Here is a 17,189-nt window from a genome sequence, read left to right on the forward strand (position 1 = left end):
TGTTTTGTTACGGAAAGGCCATAGCTGATCGGTTGATTCTTGTCACACTACCTGCGGTGCGTTTGCGGCATTCTGAGAAGTTGAGAATTGCATGCGCGTCGATCCCATTATGAGCGCGCCTGCCGCGCGGCTACATTGGAAAATAATAACTGACTGGCATGCGGAAAAGACGCAATATGTGAACGGCCCCACAGAACTTCTTAAAGAAAAGAAGGTTTGTGGACCTGCGTATCGCGATTTCGATTTCATATCGCATATCGTTAAAGCCCTACCAAATGTTGATTTTTGGTCAAATGTTGCAACAATATGTTATTTTTTGCACGAAAAATTACAGTTTTGGACATTAAGGGATTTTTTTCATTTATTTTTTATTACCCTGTAAGTAGGGATGTACGATATATCGCATGCGATTGTCACGCGCATTTCGTCAGTAAAGCCGGTTCCCTGATTGCTGCTAAATCGCCATCACCTGCTTTCAAATGGAGCGGCATTTAATAGACAGAGCCGTAGTTCACTGACAAGCCACGCAATATCGTGTTCATATCGCAGATGAATCGCCTTCGATCATGAACGTGATATTGCGTAGCTTGTCAGTGATCTACGGCTCTGTCTATTAAATGCCGCTCCATTTTAAAGCAGGTGATGGCGATTTAGCGGTTATCAGGGAACCGGCTTTACTGATGAAATGCGTGAGACAATCGCATGCGATTAATTGTGCAGCCCTACCTGTAAGCAACTAAAAAATGAGCATGTAAAGCAAATAACTTTTAAAAAAAATGCGTGCACAGCATGCCCCCACCTCGCGCAATGTTCTCACCTTTTTCCCCCTTACCTGTTTGCATCCCTGCATACAAATGTACTAAAGAGTATCTGTTCAGCTGTATGCATAAGGGCTCCAGTCAAAAGTTACGGCTGAAAATGATGGATTGATTTGTGATCAAAGTCAGTAGCAAAAGCACAACTGAGAGGCGCAACTGAAACCACATCAATCAGTAGGAAACACAGCATAGTATCAAGTGTTAGCAGCAGTAAGAGTGTCAGTTTGAGTTACAAAAGAGCTGATGTCATCAATATCACAAATCACACCTCTGAGCTTCCAGGGAAGTGGCGTGTTGATTTTATGATCAAAAACTGACTTTCATGAAGAAAAGTAATTTTTTTTTGTCAAGTTTATTTTTTTGTATTGTAGTTCTTTTACTTGCATAATATGTAGTTGTTTCTCTAGTTTAATTTGATGCTTTGCATTCATGCTAAATTCAAATCTACACTCTAAAGAAAATTATACTACAGTACCAAATTACGGTTCTTCAACTTGTAACAATAGCAGAACCATTTTGGGTGATTTTTATAAGGTTTCATAAAGAATCAAGAATCATGGCCTTAATATTATTTTTTTATATTATTTATTTATTTTTGTTATTGGCCTGTGGCCTGTTGCACAAAGCCGGTTTCAGTTTCTACCCAAGTTCAAGATTAGTTTGAGCAAACTCTTATGAAGGTGGATTAGTTTTTAGCGGGGTTCATTGCTATGTTAACTTACGCTGCACAGCTAACCTGCTCCGGAGCAGGTTTTATTCTGGGTTACAGATCACAAACCCAAACTCAACCAATCAGCTGTGAGTAAAGTGATGTGTGTGTCTGATGCAATAAAGCCACTCCCCCTGTATCTCTCGCTCCAAATTAAATCAGTTAGAGACAAAATTGCTCAAATTTTGCTGTTAATTATTCATTATATTTATATTAAATAAATTAAAATTATGAATAATTCATGACATATTCATATAATTAGGCCTATTATATTGATAATATTAAACTTTGCTTTTAAATTAAAATAAATATAATACATGCATAATGTATAAAGCTTTTAAACAGATTAAGCTTTCATGTATTCTTTTGAGCTCTTTGTGAAACTATATAAATTATAAGGCCTATTTGTTTGATTCTCATGCATGATATTTTCTTTCAGCTGCCTTCTCAAACTTTCACTGCATCAGTGTTTATTCCTGCTTTGTAATTTATTTTATTTTTCATAGCAATTTTTTTAATCTTCGGAAGAGACATGAATTGCGAAGTGAATCAAACTGACGTTCTTCTTTTTTCGTGTGATTGGCTGTATTAAACCTGAGTTGACATAGAAAGTTAATACTAAGCGTTGTCCAACAGTTGATCCTGATCTAAACCAAGTTGGATGGATTTGTCAACTCCAAACCCACTCTGAAACTCAGAGTTTGTTCAGCTAGCTTCATGCAACTTTAAGTTTCAAATGATTACTAAACAGCAAGCACAAACTATGCAGAAAAATAAAATAATAATAATAATAAAGAATTGTATTGCTTTTAGCTTATTTTAATTTAGTAAACTGAGCCTAAAATGATTTTAGCTGTAAAGGTGACTCGGCTTGACACTATGTAACATTTTTATTTATTTATTTTTTCAAAATTGACAAAATTTAAATCGGTCAATACATCATCAATCCATTTCCCAAAATGTGTTTTTGTCTTACCCTGAGTCACTATGGTAAGCCTATAATTATAAAAGCTTATATTTTAGAACGGTCGGGATAGTTTTGTGTGAAATTGCATGTCAATCACCCGTGTGTCTAGTCATATCCGTAAATAGAGAGAAGATGCTCTGGCTACTATGACGGGTGTGGGAGTGGCACAGGTTTACGAAAGCTTGTTTCTTAAGCCTATAGTGAATGTTTTATTAGCAGTAAGATAACCATATTCATCTGCAGTCACACAGAGCCAAAGCACATCAAAACAATGTTCTTCTGCCAAATGCATGCAGTTTTGTTACAGTGTGCACCTTTAACCAAAACCAACATTGTAACCTTTTTTTTTTTTTTAAGAAAAAGCCTCATGTATTATTGAATCAGTCTGTGCCTTTCTTATGAAACTATGATTGCAATCCAAAAATTAAGTATTTGCACTTAAAAATGTGTAAAAAATGTTTCTTTAATTTAAAAAAAAAAAATCTAATTTGTAAATCAACTTAGTTGAAACAGCTTAATTATAAGTTCTAGTAATATGAATAAAATGTCCTTTACTCAAGTCTCTCTATAGGTTTCAGCATACTTTGAAAGGGACTGCATTAGGAGAGACAATTCAGGGATCTATTGTTATTTTATGTTTTTCATTAAAAGGAAAGACATGTTAGTGTTTAAACTAAATAGTTTAGTGTTTAGTGTTTATTTGTGGTTACCATTGTGCTGAAGAATGGCGACTACAAACTAGTCTTCACAGGAAGTCAAACCAGACTCTTCAGATTGATCAGTACCAGCACGTGCAGCAGGTCTCCTTAAACGTCCGGTATATGTCTGACATAGAGCTTCATGACTGTATTTTACATGTTGTTCATTGGTATTAGGTTTGTTTTTATTGCATTGACTGAAACTGGGCAGTGGATTTCTAGGATGGCATTTATATATTAAAATATTATTGTGTTATTAGTAAAGGGAAAGACCCTGTTTCTGTTCTGTTGGTTTGTGTGGTTAACAATTGTTCTTTGGGTGGTTGTATGAAAGTTGTAACTGTTGCTCCTATGATCTGTAATTGTGCTAAAGCCAGTTATGAGTAATTTCTTAGGTGTTCAGTAAATTTGCATGATACAGTATTCACAAAAATGTGAGCAAGTGTTTTAGTATTAGTTTAACTGAAGTAGATAAATCAATTCCCGACAGCACATCATTTTCACAGTCTGCATTTGATCATCAGTCTTGCCCCGATAAATCACAACAACTCATAACCTAAGCACAAGCACCTCTTCACCACAATGGTGTAGGAACCATGGACGAACCAGAAAAATGAATCATTCAGATGATTCTTTCAAAACATATTTCTAATTCAGAATCGAAGTTCCAGCTCCAGCCATCTACAGGAAAATCCTTGCTTAATTACTTTTATAACCCCCATGCTTCCTGGCAGAAGTGACAAACTCAACCATGTGACACCAAATGGTCACTTAGAAGAGACAGAGAGACAATGCAGGCCCCTTCTGGTTTTTCTAAGGGACCTAAAACTTTACAGAAAAACCAATGAAGACTGTTCTAAAACTGCATCAAAATTGTTCCAAACAATTTGAAATGGACTTATCAAACATCTTTTAACTGCATACATTTTACATCACGTTTCCGGTTGACAGGGTACGCTGGCGCGTTTGGCTGCCGCTCCTCTCCCGTTTGTTTTTGTTTTTATTTTAATTCGAGTTTTTTAGAGGGTTTTGGAGCGTATGAAGACTATTCTATTGTCATGTGGAATAACGCATCACGCGTTGGATTACTGTTTTTATTATTTGTTTCCTGCTGGAATCTACTCTCCTGCTGTGTCTCTCAGGATTTACACCGTCGTGAGGTTACGGCTCGTGTGGACTTCTCCAACATGGCTTTAAGGTACACTACTCGCGAACTGTTGAACCTCAAAGGAAAGTTTTATCTGGCGAATGACATCTATGCTCGCTGCGATCATTTTGGAATACTGAGACCTAAGCGCTATATACATCGCTCGTCAGGACGCAGTTTCTCTTGCTTGTCATCTAATACATTTGGTTACCCTACATGTTTGCGCAAATCTCAAAGGCTTTCGTGTAGGCCTATGGGGGTTAATTTTAACAACTTGTCGGCTCTTAAGCAAGTGGGGGTTTCCCCGGTTTTATCAACTGCTCCACGCGTATTGAAATCAGCACTTTTCAATGCGCGCTCTATCAACAACAAAGCTGTGATGTTATCTGACATCATTACAGAAGAAAAACTCGACCTTGTGTGTCTAACGGAAACCTGGCACAAAGAGTCTGATGGTCTTCTTTTTAATGAACTTACTCCTTCTGGATATGGTTTGTTTGATCTCCCGCGATCCTCTGGTAGAGGTGGGGGTATGATTGTTCTGTATAATCAACAACTCATCATAAGCCCTGTGGATGTCCCTCAGTTTAACTCGTTTGAATGCCTAGTACTGAGTGTTTCTGCCTCCCTCTCCACTGCCATAGTCACGGTCTATAGGCCTCCTAAGATAAATAAAGACTTTTTGTCTGAATTTGCAGATATGTTATCCTTGTTGTGCCTCAAATTTGAGAGAACTCTTATTTTGGGTGACTTTAACATCCACATGGATATAAAAGATTCTACAACAACAAAAGACTTTTCATCTTTATTGGAGTGCTTCGATTTGAACCAGCTGGTTGACTGTCCTACTCATAATAAAGGCCACACTCTTGATTTAGTGATTCTAAATGGTTCATTTGTGTCTCAGTTGTCCACTTCTGACTTAGGCCTGTCTGATCATCTTGCTGTCTATTTTAACATGGAGTTGCCTGACGTGAACACTTCCTCTTCTCGCATTATAAACTATCGCAAATGGAGATCTATTGACCCTTCTGATTTTACTGAATTTGTTGATTCTTCTTTAAGTTGTTTTTCGCCATTTGATGCATTGGAAGACAAAGTCTTCATGATTAACTCTGTTCTCTCATCCGGCTTGGATTTATTTGCCCCTTTGAAATCACGATCTGTTTCCTTTGGACGTCCCTCTCCCTGGTATAATGAAAATCTGCGTGCGATGAAGACATCATGTCGTACAATGGAGCGTAGGTGGCGTACGTCTGGCTTGACTGTCCATCAACAGGCCTGGAAAGATCACTTACTTGAATATAAGACTAAAATTGCAGCAGCAAGATCTGCTTATTTTGCACAGATTGTTGATAACAATCAGAATAACCCGAGACAATTGTTTCATTCAATCAACAAACTACTTAAATGTGACAATTCTTTGACTGGCTCTGCCTCAACTCACCTTTGTAATACGTTTCTTGATTTCTTTAATTCCAAGATTGATCACACTCGTAAATGTATTGCTTCTCTTCCTTTGTCTGTTTCTGCTTTATCTGCCTTAGAATTTTCTGGTACCCATCTCTCAAACTTTTCCACAATGGACTTGAATTCTCTTTGCAATGAGGTTTCAAAAATGAAAGCTGCCACTTCCATTATTGATCCTGTACCAACCAGGCTGTTTAAATCATGTTTTGCTACTTTATGTCCGGCTGTATTAAGTATCATTAATGATTCTTTGTGTACTGGTGTAGTGCCAGCAGCATTTAAAATTGCTGCTGTGACCCCCGTACCAAAAAAAAATAACATCAATTTTGATAATCTCAATAATTTCCGTCCCATATCCAATCTTCCGTTTCTTGCCAAAATTTTAGAGCGAATTGTTGCTAATCAATTGAATTCTCATCTTACTGCAAACAATCTTTTTGAGCCACTTCAATCGGGATTTCGTAAACTCCACAGCACTGAAACAGCTTTAGTTAAGGTCACTAATGATTTGTTAATAGCTTCTGATTCTGGCTGTCTTTCTATCTTGATTCTTCTTGATCTCAGTGCCGCATTTGACACTGCTGATCACTCAATTTTACTTACTCGGTTAGAGTCTGTCTTTGGTGTTTCTGGGACTGCACTACACTGGTTTGAGTCTTATCTCTCAGATCGAAAGCAGTTCGTTGCTATGGGCGGTTGCAGGTCTGATATTGGTGTTGTGAAATCTGGTGTTCCTCAAGGATCAATTTTGGGCCCTTTACTTTTTAGCATTTACATTTATCCACTTGGTCATCTCTTAAGATCACTTGGTCTCAACTTTCACTTTTATGCAGATGATACTCAGATTTATGTACATTCAAAACCTGATGTTAATGTGGCTGTGTCTTTTCTTTCTCAATGTATTTCTGAGATAAAAAAATGGATGTCTGGAAATTTCTTGTGTCTGAACAGTGGCAAGACGGAGGTAATGCTCATTGGTTCACCCCACCAGATACGTAAAGCTGGGTCTTCAACTTTAAATGTGGATGGTTCTACACTGGAATTTCAAACAAAATTAAGAAATTTAGGGGTGATTTTTGATGCACATTTAACATTTGTCCCCCATGTTCAAAACACTGTAAAGACATCATTCTTTCATCTAAAAAACATTGCCAAATTGCGTCCTATGCTGTCACTCCCGGTGGCTGAAAAGCTGATCAATATCTTTGTGTTTTCTCGCATTGATTATTGTAATGCTTTGCTGGTTGGGGCTTCAAATGCTACCCTAAATAAATTACAGCTGGTTCAAAATTCAGCCGCCCGAATTCTGTCTGGAACCAGGACAAGAGATCACATCACTCCAGTCTTGGCATCTTTACATTGGCTCCCTGTCAGATTTCGGGTGGATTTTAAAGTTCTCATGCTTACTTACAAAGCTCTGAATGGTTTGGCTCCTCACTATCTCTCTGAGCTTTTAGCCCCCTACACACCTGTGCGTGCCCTCCGTTCTTCAGAAACTGGCCTTTTAATCGTCCCTCATACCCGTCTAAAATCTATGGGTGATAGGGCATTTTCTTCAGTCGCTCCAAGACTTTGGAACTCCTTGCCTGCTTGGATTAGGCAAGCAAAATCCCTTGGTGTTTTTAAATCCTCCCTTAAAGCTCATTTCTTTAGGGTAGCTTTTACTTGATTATACTGATATTGATTGATATTGACATATTTGTTTTGATAGTATGTTTTTATTTGGTGTATGTTTTTATACACTTTTCCTTTTGTGAAGCGCTTTGAGATGTCACTTTTAAAGGCGCTATAGAAAATAAAGTTTATTATTATTATTATTATCACGTGTCCACAAGTACTACCTGTAACCAGTTTTGCTTTAGAACACTCACAATTCATGTAAATGTGATAACTCTTGAATGACTGACTGAAAGTATGCCTTATTTGGACTTGATTTAATTATTTTCCTCTTTCCTAAATGAAATCTGTTTAACATGCATCATATTCCATTTAATAGAAACTGTGGCTAAAATGGTATTCTCTGCTAAAGCAGAGATGGGAAGTAACACCTATTTATGATTGGGGGCAGAGAAAAGTCCTTTTGAAACAGGACGGCCAAAACTACTCTCAGAGGTGTGACAGAGACCTAAGTTTAAATAGTCATATCGCAAGAGAGAGAACTAGAAGACGAGAGAAAATGAACAAACAGACAAGAACCAAGAACCATGGAGTAACAAGAAGACCAGATAAGCAGCTCATTCAAGCCATCCAACTTTCACTCACTTTTCTTTTCTTTTACTTAATTTTCTTATCCGTGAGAGTCTTGTGTTCTAAGTTTTGCTGGAAAGTTCAACCAAGACTTTTGCCACTTCAACTTTAACTCCAGCAACAAAGAGACTTCCTTTCATCTTTCCAGCAAGCTCAAACATGATTGGGTTTTACCAAAAACAATACAGACCCTGCGACAGATCATCAGCTTGGAAAACCCCCTTGCACGTCGACGAGAAGATTCACATTTGAAGTCGACCCAACGTGTATGAATGAATGAATGTGTGTGTGTGTTTTCGTGTTAGATTAGTTTGTGTTAGAATGAAGTCTCTTGTAGATTTTTAAATTTGTATTTTTTTTTGTATTTGTAAAATCTTGTATCATGTGCTTCTAAAATGTAATGTCTTGAACTGTCGATCTTAAAGTTACCGTGCTCTAATCCGTATTTTCACGATTGTTGGATATTCATATCCGCTACAGAGCTTATTACGGCTCGAGCAAATGAACGCTGGACGAATCACTCGCTCGGTCGTAAACCTAATAAATTATTTAATTTGAGCTAATTTTACTTCCTCTGTTTTTCCTTACAGTATTGGTGGACGAATAATTGATAAAGTATCAAAATATTGATTCTGAATCTTTTACGGTTAATCCTGTTCTTAAAAAGTGTAATTTAGTTACACTTTTGATTAATTAATTGGGTTGTTCCTTACAATGATAACTATTAAAATGTCAAAATCATGACTTCCTTATTATTTAATATTATATTTATAATTTACCAAAGCATGATTTCATTATAATGATGTAGAAATGGGCTTCCATAGAAATCACGCATTTGATAAAGTGCTTTATTTAGAGTGTATGTGTGTGTGTGTGTGTGTGTGTTTAACAGAAGGGTTCGAGTCTCACACACTCCAGTGTTGTAGGTGGCAGTATGTACTATTCACGACTGTTTGTAAGCCGCCATTACACTAAAAGGAGATTCCCAGTCCCCCAAGCTATTAAACCGAGTCGTCGCGATTGTTTACGCGTCCATACATTTGTGCGATTATGTTAATGAGGTCAGCGACTGGAAACTGACTGGTGAAAGACTGGGACTTTACTGGTGAGACGCCAGAATAATCTACACTCGCGATGGCTGTGAAATCATGGACACGCCAAGCGGAGGAGACGCTGATCGAGCTGTGGCAGGAGTCTGCGTGTCTGTACGATATCTCCTCCGCCGATTACCACAATCGGGAAGAGAAGGACCGGCGATGGAAAGAGGTCGCCGATGCGCTTCAAATGCCTGGTAAGTTTTTAGTTTTAATGTGTGAGCGCGAGAGAGGCAGAGAAAGAGCGCGCGCGACTGTAAACATTGATTTAACGCGAGACATCAGAGCTATATGCTACTGCTGTGCTGAAAGAGTCCTTGTGTCCGTGCACCAACTAAATCTGGAGCTAGCTCGTTTAAACCTGCCTTTAACCCAATGACAAAACAGTGAGCTAATGAAATATACTGGAAATATTCAGTTTAGAAGTGTTTGTTTTGTGCGTGTTGAGGGAGGTGCTACCAACTGTTTTACAGGGTTTCTGTAGGTCCTAAAAACTCTTAAATCACCCTTACACAAAATAAGGGCTTAAATTATAGCAGATAAAGTTATGACGTTAAATGTTGCATGCATTGCAAAAAAAATTGTATCTTACTCAGTGCTTTTGTCCCGTTTTCCCAATACAAATAAATATCAAAACTTCTTTTGATGCATATGTAAAATTAAGTCTTGAAAAAATGGAATAACAATATCAGTTAGTTTCCCTTTTAATTAATTAAATTAATAAATATATGGCAGATATTTGTTCTTGCTTTAAGCATAAAAAATAAGACAATAAGTTTCACACAAAATAAAACTTTATATTCATTTTGTTTCTCCAGTAAATGCATCTTGATTTAAGAATCTTTAGACATTTGAACTGGAAAACGACAAAAAATACTGAGGAAGAACAATGTTTGCAGTGTGATAAGAAGATATAGTAAAATATTTGTCCATATACTGGTGTGATTATTAAATATAACTATTATACAACATAAAAAAAGATAGAATACAAGCAATCCGTAAAAAAAAAACTTATTACACCAGGACCTGGGACATAACATTTCCCGTTCTTCTAAAATGAATGAATAAGTAATGGATATCTGTTGGAAGTTGTATTTTCAAACTCTGAAGTGTTTTGAGAACATATTGACAAACATCGCTTTAAGCTGTTCATTCATTTCCTTTATTTGGTCTTGAAAAAGAATTTTATTCCATAAAACTTGCAGAAAACCCATATTAGCTTTATTTATTTTATTTTTTTTATTTATTGTGTACAAATTAAAGTGGTTTATACAACATAAGCTTGTTTGTCCAGTTGTAAAGCAGAAAATGAATAAATTAAGGAAAAAATAAACAAAGGCAACAGATCAAAGGCAGAAAGGTTAAAGAATCAGTCCTGAACATGATTTTACTGTCATTTATTTTTTCCTGTAGACCCTAAATATAAAGGACTATATAGGATTATGAAAATATAGTTGTGCTGTTTGGCAGACATTCATGATGTGCGTTTTGAAATTATAGTTCAGTTCGTTTATATTCTGTAGAGTTATGCCAAACTGTTGTTGTGAAATGCAAGTATGCTCATAACTGTAATGTAAGTTATGCAGTGGGAAAACAGTAAAGCACTTTGTTGGCACCTAATGCGATAAAAGGCTCAAATTAAATTCTAGTCCTTTTGAAGTTCAAGGCAAATTGAGTTGTGAACTTTTCTCAGTGTGGTTTGCTCTGCGGCCTCTGTCATTTTGAAATGTATCTTTTATCTTGCATACATCAGTGCTTCCCACAGGTTTGAAATATACTTGCGGTTGTAGCCGGGCGAAAAATCCTCCTATTACCCACGGCACAAAAATGGTCTACTACATGTGATGTGACAAACAAATAATGTGCGATTTTTAACAGTATTTTTATTTATTGAAATTAATTTTAATTACATAACATATTACATTTAATTACTTACTAATATTATGCATTATTATGCATTGTAAATGATGCTAAATTACAACATTTAAATGGTTCACCTTTTCCTATGTTCTCCTTGCTGTCATATAGTGTTTCTCTCAGTGAATGGGACACAAATTTTACTAGTAAAATTTATAAAATGAATAATATATGTGTCAAATAATGTTATTAGTCTTTTCTTCCTGTGGGGGAGACTACAATAATTTACTATGAATTAAATGGAAATTAAATTAAATGCAATTTATTGTGTAACCAAAATACCAATAATGCCCAAAAGAAAAAGAAAAAACTTAGTGTGTGACTTTTAATTATAAACAAGCCCGAAATACACCGGGACTCTTATTTTGAAATGTCTGTACTATTGCATGCTGATCCTTCAGATTCTTACAATCGTCTAAAACATTTTATATAAAGGCCAGGAAGTAGACTTTGTAATAATTCATCAACTTGAGTTCATTAGCAATCCCTTGGCATAAATCTGCACTTTTCATTGATTGAGACTCACAACGGTGCATGTCTACTGGCGTGAAGTGTTTTCAGTTCGTTCCTATAAAAGCTCAACTTAATTGAACAATTAATTGAAAACACTCGCTCTGCTCCACACCGCCATTAATGTCCATGCACATTTCACTTTTGCTTCAAATTAGCGGTGGGAACCAGTGGGAAAATTTCCTCACAGTCACAACCCTACCGTCACGTTTCTTCATGTTCTCATGCCAAATGCAATGTGTTTGCTATATTTTAACTCTCTTTTATTCCCTGCCGTCAGCTGAGGCGGTGGCGACCAGAGTGGCCTCTCTGAGGACTCAATATGCTCGACTGAGGAAGCCAAAACCAAGTGGGAGTGAGAAAAAGCCGCTCACGCTGAGGCAGCGATGGCTCCTGAGGGCCCTGGACTTCCTAAAGCCACATATTGTTCATCGGCGAAACGAGAACCATGTACGTGTACAAACACATTCAACGCATCATGGAAATATTCAACTGAAAATTGATTTTCCATTTCACCTGAAATTCCGAAATCACTCGTGACGTTTAATTATCGCTCCTCCGATGGCGTGTTATGACTGTCAGTAGCTACTTTTACTTGGAAAACGTTTGTTTTAATCAGAATTAAATCATTCTGGGGCACATTTTCTGTACAACGACGTTACTCGCTGCTTAACTACCAGAGTACGATGTCTTGTTGAAGAAATCAGCCAGCTAGTGATGACTGTCGAAGTCCCAAAACATGTGGACGCTAGCGCTGGGTTGACGATAACAATTTCTTGTTTTTAATTCAACTTTATTTTGAGGAGCTGAGATCTTTTAGTCTATCACGCTAAGCTTGGTTACTTGTGAAAAGAAACAGTCTCAATTTTCAAATTCAGTCTATTTTCACGAGATTTTGACAATAAATGTGGTTTTGGGCTTTTTAATGTGCTGTGACAGATCACTGTCATTTGTAAGCCTATAATTTCTTCCTATTTACTACTAATTATAGCATGAGATAAACATGAATGAACTAGAGATGCACGAATAATCATTAAAAGATCGCAATCTTGTTTCAAACACCCATGTGATCTTATTCCTAAATGAGAATGATTTGCTTCTCTATTAAACCTTTGACAAAATCACACCAGAAAATGAAAGTCTGCTGCTGAGTCAGAGAGAGCCGTTGTCATGTATAGGTATGAAACCTCACAGAGGTACTGGGATAAAAGTTTATAGTTCAGATATAAACGCTGATGTCTACAGTAGATCATAATAGAGTAAATCACCTCTTGACGTTCCAAATAAAGATTGTATCAATTACATAATTTCACCAGTAGATGGCGATAAGTGACTGTTAAAATATGAATTTCTGATTGAGTCATTCATTCAAGAGATTCATTCAAAAACGCTGATTCATTTGTAATAAAACAAGCAAAGTCTTTATTGGCGAGTCATTGAATCATTCATTCAAACAGATTTTTTAAGAAATATTCAAACAAATTAATTTAAATACTCTGCAGAAATTAATATTTTGCCAGAAACTCTAGTAAATTACATGTTTTGTCACATAACGTTACAGTTACCTCAGAAAAGCCATTTAATGACCATAAACTCAATGGTTAGCTAGAAAAATGAACTCTAGAGAACAGCATTTTGATAAATAAATGCACTATATTACTTATGTTTTTCTTTAAATAATGAAGAATATCATGAAAATAGTAATAATGCATGTTTAAATTCAATTTAAAAAAAAAAAGTTTTTAGTCACCATTTTAAATTAACAAAACTGAAGTAGAAACAGAATTTTATCATTAAGAAGTTGATATGAAATGTGCATTTTGAATTTTGGTTTCTTGCTAAATGAAAAACGTACTTTTCAGTAAAAATAATAATTTTGGTGATTCATTAGACATCAACACCAAGTGAAATTTTGCTTTGTTTTCTTAAACCTTTCTTCTCTCGCTCTTGTAGCTCGGTTTGCCATCCTCTGAAAAACTGGAGGAGTCTGTAGACGAGTCGGATGAGATGATGCAAGAGACGGACAAAGACATTGACAGTTTCGACTCCATCAGCGTGTGTCTCTCCCCGATGCCGGGCACACCAGACACCGGTATTCCCGAGGAAACGGCCTCGTATTCGCTCTCGCCCCGGAGCACGTCCGGCAAACGCAGACGCATCTCAGAATCGGACATCGAGCTTCAGAAGCTCGAGGTTTTGAAGCAGATGTCCGCCAAAGTCCTGGAGAACCCTCCCGCAGACGCCGCGGCCGTGTTCGCCAGCCAGGTGGCGATGGAGTACCGACTGCTGAGCGACCCGGCCGTCCAGATGCGCGTGCGGAGGAAGATCATGGCTCTGCTCTACGAGGCACAAGATTCAGAAAGACATTACCGGCAGTCAAAGAGACACAGCGAGAGGGAACTTAAAACCGAGGAGGACGTAACTTGGATCAACACGAATATATAAATGTTATCATGTTGTTGCGGTGTTTGTCTTGTTACTACCCTGATTGTTTTCTACGTTGTATTGAACTATTTTTCTTAGTGGAAGCTTTGAGATAATCTACATGTAAGATAATAAAATAGTTTCAGCTCATTACATGTCTGTGTGTTTTATTTTATCTCTGTATAATAACTGGGATAATGTACAGTGAGATGTTTATTGCAAAACAAACCCTGACTGTTCTTTACCACTTTGACAACATCAATCTAATTCCTTTAATTTGACTTGAAATACAGCTTCTCTCCAGCAGAGGGCAGCATCATATAACGGTACAGTTCAACTGCATTCACTACACATGATAAAATACACAGAAATATTTCAAATAGGCCAAACTAGGGTTTCGGACTTGATGAAAAGCAAAAAAATCAATTCATAATTTAAAATTGAAATCATTTTAAAATGTAATTGTGTGTGTGTGTGTAATGGGAGAAGTTTTTATATATATATACATATACAGTACAGTCCAAAAGTTTGGAACCACTAAGATTTTTAATGTTTTTAAAAGAAGTTTCGTCTGCTCACCAAGGCTACATTTATTTAATTAAAAATACAGTAAAAAACAGTAATATTGTGAAATATTATTACAATTTAAAATAACTGTTTTCTATTTGAATATATTTGAGAAAGTAATTTATTCCTGTGATCAAAGCTGAATTTTCAGCATCATTACTCCAGTCTTCAGTGTCACATGATCCTTCTGAAATCATTCTAATATGCTGATCTGCTGCTCAATAAACATTTATGATTATTTTCAATGTTGAAAACAGTTGTGTACTTTTTTTTTTCCAGGATTCCTTGATGAATAGAAAGTTCAAAAGAACAGCATTTATCTGAAATACAAAGCCTCTGTAGCATTATACACTACCGTTCAAAAGTTTAGGGTCAGTAAGAATTTTTATTATTTTTTTGAAAAGAAATTAAAGAAATTAATACTTTTATTCAGCAAGGATGCATTAAATCAATCAAAAGTGGCAGTAAAGACATTTATAATGTTACAAAAGATTAGATTTCAGATAAACACTGTTCTTTTGAACTTTCTATTCATCAAATAATCCTGAAAAAAAATACTGTACACAAATATTTTGTACAATTGTACACATTAAATGTTTCTTGAGCAGCAGATCAGCATATTAGAATGATTTCTGAAGGATCATGTGACACTGAAGACTGGAGTAATGATGCTGAAAATTCAGCGTTGCATCTCAGGAATAAATTACTTTGTGAAATATATTCAAATAGAAAACAGTTATTTTAAATTGTAATAATATTTCACAATATTACTGTTTTTACTGTATTTTTAATTAAATAAATGTAGCCTTGGTGAGCAGATGAAACTTCTTTTAAAAACATTAAAAATCTTAGTGGTTCCAAACTTTTGGACTGTACTGTATATGTAACAAACTACATAGATGCATATATTTACAAATATGTAAATGTATAATACATTAATATATTAAATATATTAATATAATATTTTATGTATAATGTATATAAATACATATGTAATAACAAAAATAACATTAAATGCAATGAAATTAAATTAAAAAATTTTTTTAATTACTTATAATTAAACTATATATTTTTTATATATATAAAATGTTTTATTACACTGTTTTATTACACTTTATTAAAATAATGTAAAATAATAATAACACTATTTTTTTTTTAAATATTGTATTTAAATGCATTAATTTATTTGTTTACCTTCATGTCATGTGACCAATAACCAACATCAGAGGACTGTGAACATGTTAAATTGTTGAAATGTAATAGTAATAATCTCTTCAAGGTCAATATTTAAGGACTGGCTAGCAAAAATATCTAATATTTATTTGAATATTTGTGGCTGGTATTTTAGGATCTGCTGACAAAAATGTTTGGGAATCCCTGTTCTGAACTATTATTACTACAAATAGTAAAATTAATCTGGAATAGAGATTCGTGCTTTTCATATGTAGATGCATTTCTTTTTTCTCTATAATTACAACTAATGAGTCAGAAACCAGTTTTGGGTGATGCATGGCAGAAATAGTTGTGTGGGCATAAATTACTGCGTTTTATTTCCTCCACTTTGTGAGGCGGGGAGAGAGATTTAATATTAGCAGAGTATTTCAATCATGCTATCATGCACATGATAATACAACTTTCAGTAGATGTAGAAAAACAAACTCAAGGATCAAACGCGAGTGACTGGATTCAGCTGGCTCTGCAGGAACTCTGATAACACTAAACCTTGGCTTGTACTTTCTGTTATTATAACTCGGCCCTGTTTGAGCTCATGGAACAAGAGCAGAGGAAACAGACCTCCCTCACGTTCTCCATTTGACTTCTGACAGCAGAAAACAGCCTCTTTCCTCTCCGTTGGTGAAGCTGAGCTGATCACTGCTGCGTCCAGCAGGGCTTTGATTTCTTCAGAACGGACTTCATATCCACAGCCGTTTTCCTGCTGCATGTTATCAGTGGACAGAACGGCTTCATGCTAAACACAGAGCGTTTACATAGACTATATATACATACTATAGAAACCGTGACAACTAGCCCCGGTGAAACACAACATTAATGAATTCTGTAAAAAATCCAGTTTAACATCACAGAGATTTGTGCATCTGACAGGAAGTTGATGTTTTGAGAGGAAGTTTGCTGCTGCTCCATGCCTGCAGCACAACAGACATCTCTCTCTCTCTCTCTCGTGATGTCTGCTTCCATTAGGATGGGGGATGATGGGAAGGCGGGGTGACCTAAATTCACACTCTTTCAGTGCTGTGCATCATTACCGTCACAGGGAAAGATGTGACTTCCTGTTTTCTCCTGATTGTTCATTCTGTTTTCTCTCACATCTGCTCATTACGGAGCATTATGGAGCTCTTTTATAATGCTAGTCATTTACTGTTTCTCTGATTGGAATATTTTTCCTCTTTCATCTCCGAGCTCTTCTGCCTCTCATCCACTGTCTTCATCTTCATCTCTCTCTCAGTCCCTCACCCGTGTGATCTTCACCTTTTCTGGTTATCATTGGTTCACTTTCTTTCTCATGTTTCCTCACTGCAGCAAATAAAAATAATAATTCTAATTATTATATTATATTTTTCTTTATTATTTTTTTATTTATAAATAAATAGGTAAATATTATT

The 17,189-nt window shown here is 36.0% G+C and overlaps 1 protein-coding gene across 1 annotated transcript; it reads left to right on the forward strand.

The window, feature by feature from the left end:
- Nucleotides 1-8,877: 8,877 nt before the first annotated feature.
- Nucleotides 8,878-14,142, forward strand: wu:fb74b10 (uncharacterized). Its single transcript, XM_067371848.1, has 3 exons — nt 8,878-9,347; nt 11,858-12,027; nt 13,531-14,142. The coding sequence occupies exons 1-3, from the start codon at nt 9,191-9,193 to the stop codon at nt 14,020-14,022; spliced, it is 819 nt and encodes a 272-aa protein (XP_067227949.1). The 5' UTR covers nt 8,878-9,190; the 3' UTR covers nt 14,023-14,142.
- The last annotated feature ends 3,047 nt before the right edge of the window (nt 14,143-17,189 follow it).

Source organism: Chanodichthys erythropterus, chromosome 20 (assembly GCF_024489055.1).
Source record: "Chanodichthys erythropterus isolate Z2021 chromosome 20, ASM2448905v1, whole genome shotgun sequence".
NCBI lineage: Eukaryota > Metazoa > Chordata > Actinopteri > Cypriniformes > Xenocyprididae > Chanodichthys > Chanodichthys erythropterus.